At 38.0% G+C, this 7869-nt stretch overlaps 1 protein-coding gene across 1 annotated transcript; it reads right to left on the reverse strand.

Moving 5' to 3' along the window:
* Nucleotides 1–1047: 1047 nt before the first annotated feature.
* On the reverse strand, nucleotides 1048–2612 carry LOC121051283. The gene is made up of 2 exons (XM_040513477.1): nucleotides 2513–2612; nucleotides 1048–2188 (listed from the first exon to the last, which is right to left on the reverse strand). Exon 2 carries the CDS (start codon nucleotides 2185–2187, stop codon nucleotides 1048–1050), a length of 1140 nt encoding a protein of 379 aa, XP_040369411.1. The 5' UTR covers nucleotide 2188; nucleotides 2513–2612.
* Nucleotides 2613–7869: the final 5257 nt, after the last annotated feature.

The following is a 7869-nucleotide window of genomic DNA, read 5'->3' on the forward strand; positions in this document are numbered from 1 at the left end:
GGTCCACAGATATCACCTTGTATTCTTTGCAAGAATGGTATATTTTCTTTAATGTCTTTTGCATAGGATGGTCTCGATCCTACTTTTGCTAAAGAGCAAGCTTTGCAAAACGAATGATATGCTTTAGAAGTAATTCTTTGAACCTCTTTTTGGTTCGTATTCCTCTTTGTTTTAAAGAATGGATGTCCGTGTGAAGTTTTTAATATACGGATCATCATATCACGACCTGGGTGTCCCAAACGGTCGTGCCAAAGCCTGTATGTGTCGGAATCCCATAAATTTTCATTCATGACATGGTTGGATTCAATGACTCTAATAGTGGTTGCGTACAATCCACTAGAGCGACACATGAGTTTCTCTAATACTCGTGTATTTCCGTAGTTATTAGAGGTGATGTAAAGGAACTCTTGTCCATTCTCACAATGTGTTTTCACATGAAGATCATTGGCTCTTATATCTTTAAAACTTAATAGGGTTCTTCCAGCCCTTGGAGCATATAAAGCTTCGGCGACATTAATATTTGTGCCATTCGGCAATAGAAATTGAGCTGGTCCACGACCATGAATCAATTTAGATGGTCCTGCCATCGTGGTCACTGAAGATTGACTAGGCGTCATCCATAAGAATAATTGCCTATGTCGTAATATAGTATGTGTGGTGCCACTATCTAGAAGGCATTCCAATTCTCCCGGAGACATACTGAAAAATAAAGTTCGGAATATTAACACATGTCAATGACATTGATAATGCGATACTTTATTAATAGGGAAAATAGTCAATGATTACATCAAAGTTTCCAAAGTTTATTCCAATATAAAATCAAACTTTATACAAATTGTAATTGCTCAATCCGTTTGGTAATTTCAATAAAATATGACCAGGTAAGTATAGAGATGTTGGTGGAGCGAGGCTCGCTTAAGTACCATGATCTCAATTACTTGCCTAGACATCATACTTCATTGAGTACGCCACATAAGAAAGAGTCAATACAATTGTTATTTGACTAAGGCACATTTGCCGTTTTATTGGAAAACAGAAAAGACTATTTTAATCAAAGTCTGTGGCATCCTCGTGCTCTTCATTTCCAGCTTTGAAGTCTTTTATGGTGAGAATTACATCTTCACCATCATCTTTTTCAGCAAGGTGAGCTTCTTGCTCCCTCATTTCCCTGTACTCCTTGTAGCTTGCAGCTAGTTGTGTACTTGCTTGGCATTGCTTAAACCAATGCTCGATTGATCCACACCTATGACACACGTCATTGTGGTTGACTTTCTTTATTTGAGGTGCACGTTGTGGATATTCCCTAGGCGGGTTGTTGCTGCTACTACCACGGCGTATTATGCGACCTCCACGGCCCATAGTGTTACGGCCCATGGTGTTGTTATATTCTCCTCTCCCACGTGTGGATTTGCCACCACGTGTGCCCGCTCCAAAGTTGCGGTTTCCTTCCTTATTGGGGCGGTTGTATGGACCCATGCGTCCGTCATGTCCCTTGTTAGGGTATACATGCCCCTTATTAGTAGGGTACCGCTCCTTGCGCCCTTTCTTGGGTGCATTATAATTCGCCTCACGAACGCTTTTGGTTCCTACGGGCCTTGAATTATAATTCTTTACAAGGATATTGTCGTGCTTCTCATCTACCGACAAAATATTGATAAGTTCATTGAACTTAGTAAGTCGTCCAGCATTATATTCAGTGCGATATTGCTTTGATAGTATAATTGCTGCGACGGGGAAGGTGGAGAGAGTCTTCTCAATCAGTTCTTCTTCTGTGAGAGGTTTTTCACAGAACTTCAGCATGGCTCTTAGCCGAAGAGCTTCTGAATTGTATTCAGCAACAGACTTGAAGTCGGAGAAGCGTAAATTGTTCCATTGAATCTTCAAGTCAGGGAGGAGGGAATCTTGGATATTATCAAAGCGCTCTTCTAGCGCTACCCATAGTTCCCTTGCATCTTTGATGGACATATACTCCAATCTGAGTGCTTTGTCCATATGGCGTCGCATCAAGATAATTGCTTGTGCATGCTTTATGGGTGTTCGTTGGAACACAAGGCCCGCGTTTGGTGCCTGGATTATGGGCAATATCCCTTTTGATGTGAGATGGTTCTCAACGTCGGTTCTCCAACTATGGTAATCCGAACCAGTTGAGTCAAGGATTTGAAAATCGAGTCTAGGTTCATTCGACATCCTTGAAATATAAGAAGAAAAAGATGTATTAGTTTCGGAGTTTAAAACTTCCACGAAATAATAAGATTTCCGAGCTATGCTACCAAGAAATCAATATTTGGATTAGACCGAAACAATGATGTTTAATAGGGTCATAAATCGATGCTTGCGGACGCTCTTAGTCCGAATATTATGAACACTCTTAGTTCATTGACTACGAACGCTCTTAGTTCGTTTAGCGTGAATTTCTATAATTCCGCTTTTTAATTGTAAGTTCCCAAAAAGAAAAAGGAGGAGAAAAATAAATAAATAAAACTCAAAAGCGGGAACTTTTAGTAAAGAATACCTTGAAATAGTGTTGTCGGAAATGACCGAAAAAGTTGCCCAAGAATAGCCGGAAAGTCACCGGAAGTGGCCGGAAAAGTCACCGGAAGTGGCCGGAAAAGTGTCGGAAAGTTGCCGGAAAAGTCGCCGGAAAATTGTCCGAAAGTCGCCGGAAAAGTGTCCGGAAGTCGCCGGAAAAGTGTCCGAAAGTCGCCGGAAAAGTGTCCGGAAGTCGCCGGAAAAGTTGCCGGAAAAGTTGTCGGAAAGTCGTGTCGACAGATGCTCGGCAGCAACTCGGCAGCTGCTAGGCAGCAGCTCGGCAGGTGCTGTGCAGGGGGCTCGGCAGCTGCTCGGCAGCTTCTCGGCAGGAGCTAGGCAGGGGCTCGGCAGGCCTTCGGCAGCAGCTCGGCAGGTCCCTTCGACAGGTATCGACAGCTGCTCGGCAGGTCTTCGGCAGCAGCTCGGCAGATCCTCGGCAGATGCTAGGCAGGCCTTCTGCGCAGCTGCTCGGCAGGTCTCGGCAGCAGCTCGGCAGGACTCGACAGCGGTTCGGCAGCGGTTCAGATCTTCCGGCAGCCGGTTCGAGCGGTTTCCGGCCGGTTCTGGGGGTTCTGAAACCGGTTCTGGGCTTCTGGAATCAAGGGCTTTGATATGAGCTAGGGTTTGGAGGTTTTTTGTAAGTTTGAGAAAATGGCTTCGATTGGATTATGAACTACCTCTTCTCTTCTCAACTTCGATCCTAATTCTAGAGCAATTTCGTGCTGATAACGTGTTTAAGGATAAGTAAATTGACAGAGAGAGAGAGAGATAATAGAGATTAAGTGTGTCTTTCATTTCATTCAAAGGAGGTATTTATAGGGATACATTTTGAAGTAAATAATGATACAACTTGATGGCATCTTCAATTGTAGCCTCTCCTTGTGGCTTCTTCATTTGCAGCTTCACATTGTGGTTGTGATGATGATGATTGCCACACTTGTTCCCCATTGGCATAAAGATTGACTCACAAATCATTATACCTAAAATACCTATCTTATACATGACATAGACATTTTATACTATGAACAATACAACATGTTTCATATATACTACAACAGTTTATGTCCTATTTCGAGTTTTGGTGCAGTTCGTGATGAGCATGATCATATGGTCTTGATAGTGCATTCCTCCCATTAGATCTGTATGTAGTGACGTGTAGCAAAGTGTCCATGCAAAAGCAGCTAAAGCTCCAGCAACGTACATAGGCTATAGTTAAGGCATAAAAAGAGCCTTCTTCTCCCTTTTGCTGATCTCATTGATATGCAGATTTAGCTGCAGAAGACACAATTGCAGCCAGAAAACTACCATATTTCAGTAGGCCTACACATTTTTTGGCATCAATCCTTCCACCGCTTCCAAGGAATACATTTGGTGCTATCATGAACATGGCAAGGCTTCAAATTAAGTTTAGCATAAGATATATAAGACTATAAGTGGTATCATCATACGTAGCTTAGAGTAAGAATTAGCAGCATTAAGATGAAGGTGATCAGGGAAGCACATCAAGATTTTTTTCACATGAAAGAGTTGTAGCACACGTGCATGGGTTTCGAATCAACGAATATTCAGAAATGAAGGATGACTGTGCATGGTAAGTTGCCTAAATCTTGGCTCAAATAATCAACAACAGCCAACAAACAATTACGTAAATTGTACGATTGTTGTCTAATTTCAGTTCCCTCTTAACAAATAGTAACGCTCATATTCAATCAAGGTAAGCAAAAGCACATAAAAAAGGTCCAATCTTCTTCATTTCAAGTGATATTAATTGGACTTGTCTTCAGATGTCTTACACTATTCAAGCTCTGGAGGGTGGATGTGGAGATCATCTTGGGTCTTATATACACCACAGTTACATATGTTTTTGCGGCATTGCAATTCTTCCATGTGAAGAAAACATCCTGATGTGATGTTCTTCTCTTCATTTTAATCTCAGTTCTGCCAGCTAGCTTTAAATTCTAACCCTTGATTACACGATACCCTTTTTTGCTCAACTATTTGAAGCCATGTTCATGCGTAACACCAACTGCCTGAATGTTTACCTTGGATGTGGCCTGGTGGCTTAAAGTTAAGGAGGTAGTTCTAAGGGTACTAAATTGCTGAAGTGATCTAGGACTCTAGAAGATTTTTCATCTATATTTGATTTTGATACTGAATGTCAAGCATGTAATGTGGCTTTAAAGTATGCACTCTTCTAATTTTCATTTCCGTATTATAACATTGCTCGTGGTGATCATATATAAGAGTTTTCTGTTTACAATTTAATCAAGGTATGTGAAATCATCAGCCAAGTTTCTTTGGCTCCATGTGGAATGAAAGCAGTTGACATCGATTAGATTGTTTTCTTGTAGCTGTTGTTATCTATACGTGGGAAAACACAGTTGCCGTTCATTATTTGCCTCCTTTCTTCCATAATACATATAGCAATATGAACATGTTTAATTTTTCTTTAGTGCTTCTAATATGAATGGGGTTCTGTCTAAATCCATATAACTAAACGTGGGGAAAAACTAAAGCAATTTGGTGGATCACTGTTATCAGCGAATGAATAAATTGATAATGTCCACTGACATTTTGATATATATATGCCTGGCTCGTTCATGTTAATAAATGGACAAGAACTTAAACACGACCCATGCCATATATCATACGCTACTGTGCTTTGCTGATGAAGAAGAATCGAACAACTTGCCTTAGGGGGGTGTATTGTATTTGGATTTGTGCAGACTTTTTTTAAATGATAGACTTTATGAAAAGTCCACAGACTCTTTAAAAAGTTGATAGACTGTTATGGATTTCTTAAAACCATTGATTTTAGCAACAGACTTTTATTGATTCTTGAAAATCTATATACTTTATTATGCATGACTTCTACAGATTTCCTAAGATGTACAAAATATAAAAACAAAAAACAAAAACAAAAAAAGAAAAAAAAAATAAAACAAATGCAGTCCAAACACAAAACAAAATAATAACTTGTTGTCTCTTCAATGCTCCAGTATTTTCTAATAGAAATTGACTCAAATAAATGATTGTTAGTCTGTCTAGCGAGTTTGTTCTCATTCCTAATCTCCCAACAACATAAATATACAATATATATCACTTGATGTTTATGGTTAGTTATTCTCATCAGTTTTGTTTTCGCCGATTAACATATATTGTTGCAATATTGGTCAATGTCTTGATCTATAATCAATCAATTGAAATTCAACTGTTCAACTTTGTTTTGAACCATAATATAAATTCAAATTAATGAGAATAATTAATTAATAAGATAAAATTTAGTATGGTTCAAGGTCTTAGGGTTAGACCACAATATTTGAGTTTTAGGGTTTCATAAATCATTTTTATTGCTATTAGGGTTCGTAGTATCACAATTGAAAAAAACAAAAACAAAAAAAATCATTCAACAACTATACAATGAACATGTTGGGTATCAAAAAAGGTTGATATCATAAAAGATTAGAGAAAAGACAAAAAATTAAGAAACAGAGATGATAAAGGACAAACTTCTTCGTGCATATAGAGAAGAACTTTGATAGACCTTTTTTTTTTGAAGATGAAACTTTGATAGACTTTTTGAAATCTTTGGTCTGGAGGCTGGAAAATTATTGGAGTTTGGTATGAATAGTTAACACTATAAAGTCCATGATTATCCATGATTTCTAATTCCATAAGTATGAATGATATTTTGAATACCTCTGTACTTTTATTCATTTTTAAAAGTCCTAATTGAATACCCCTAGATTTTGGTGGAATTCATGAAGTTTTTCAAAATCCTAATTGAATACCTCAAGACTTTTATGGACTGTTAAAAGTCTATATTGAATACACTCAGACTTTTCAATTTCATAGATTTCTTTAAAAGTTCCACTAATTCCATATACAATACACCCCCCTTAGTGCTTTAATTTCAAGTGGGTATAGATAGTCTAATGATGAATGATCATCAACTACATAAAATGATTTATTATCGGGTCATTATATCCAACCAATTATGAATATTTCTTTCAGCCCATTTCTTTATTCAGCAACTAAAGGCGGCCGAAGAGAAAGTTTCTTCGTCTTCATTGACTAGCTAGTCGTCTGTGATTATATATCGCTTGACTGGAGTAGGGGCGAGGCCAACTATTTTGAATTTTTGATACAAAAGCAAACAGGGGTTAGTGTAGTGACATACGTACCCAAGTTACGTAACTAAAAAAGAATGAGTCATTGCAAGCTACACGAGTTTGTTGTGAGTTACTAACAAATATTCCGAAATATATGTTATGTTGTTAAAGTATCGATGAAAATACATTTAAATGTGTAAGTAGTATATTAACTTTTTAATGCCTCCTTAATCAAATTCGAACCACCTAGTTAAAGGCACCGGAGCTGAAACTTGAACATGTGAGCAATTTTGGTGGGTTCAGATATTTCACACTGTTGACAGTTGCATCTTTAAATAAATTCTTAGTTATTAGTTAAGCAAGCTTGTCAACTGATGCTCCTGTCTTCCTAACCTAAGAATACGATATAACACGACCATGAACCATCTCCCTCAAAATGGCCACTGTATGGACACGGTCATCACAAAGTCCTTACTAGGTCTAACCTTGACATACATTATTGACTTGTTTTCTAACAGTCTAAAATTTTCAAATTCACTGGTTATTCAACTGATATAAAGGTTCTTGGTTTACAGGCGGATCAAAAGGTACAATCCCCATTCTTCTTTGCTAGTTCCAAAGGCACCTCAAGGCTTAAGGCTTAAGGTTGCAAGAAGAAGTATTAGGATCAGATGGAGTGAAACCAAAAGGAACCTTAAGGCTTAAGGGGGCAAATAGATGTGTAATATTTGACAAAAGTTTTGGTTCTTGTTGTTTGGTGATGCTGGTCGATCCTTGGACCTAGTTGTCTTCACAAATAAGGCAAAGGTCACCAGGCCAAGAAGGGACCAGCAATATTTGACAGAAGTTTGGAGCTTTCAATTCTTACATTTATTGTTCTTTGTCTATGTATGTTCAACTTACCAGAGAGAGCTAAATTGCATATTCTTCTCTCCCTTTCACCATTACTATACATTCAAATTAAATATATTCAAAGTAACGAAAGGCCAAATTAGTTACGTATGACTTCAAACCACTAGAACACTTCATAAAGCCACGTTCGCCAATTTATTGAGAAAATACCAAATTTCAGTTCCTCCAAAATCCCAATATCTATAATTTACTCCACACAAAAGGAAAAGCCTAAAGTCACCACAGAAATTGTTATTCGGTGGGCATCCCATATATTGATTATTTGGTGTCTAAATAATGATTGACTTCCACCACAAATAATGTCAAGATATTATCT

The sequence above is a fragment of the Rosa chinensis genome, chromosome 2, assembly GCF_002994745.2.
Source record: "Rosa chinensis cultivar Old Blush chromosome 2, RchiOBHm-V2, whole genome shotgun sequence".
Taxonomy (NCBI): domain Eukaryota; kingdom Viridiplantae; phylum Streptophyta; class Magnoliopsida; order Rosales; family Rosaceae; genus Rosa; species Rosa chinensis.

Bases quoted from the DNA above. Each gene is read 5' to 3' on its own strand.
- LOC121051283 (XM_040513477.1), bottom strand. From the start codon at position 2,187: ATGTCGAATGAACCTAGACTCGATTTTCAAATCCTTGACTCAACTGGT.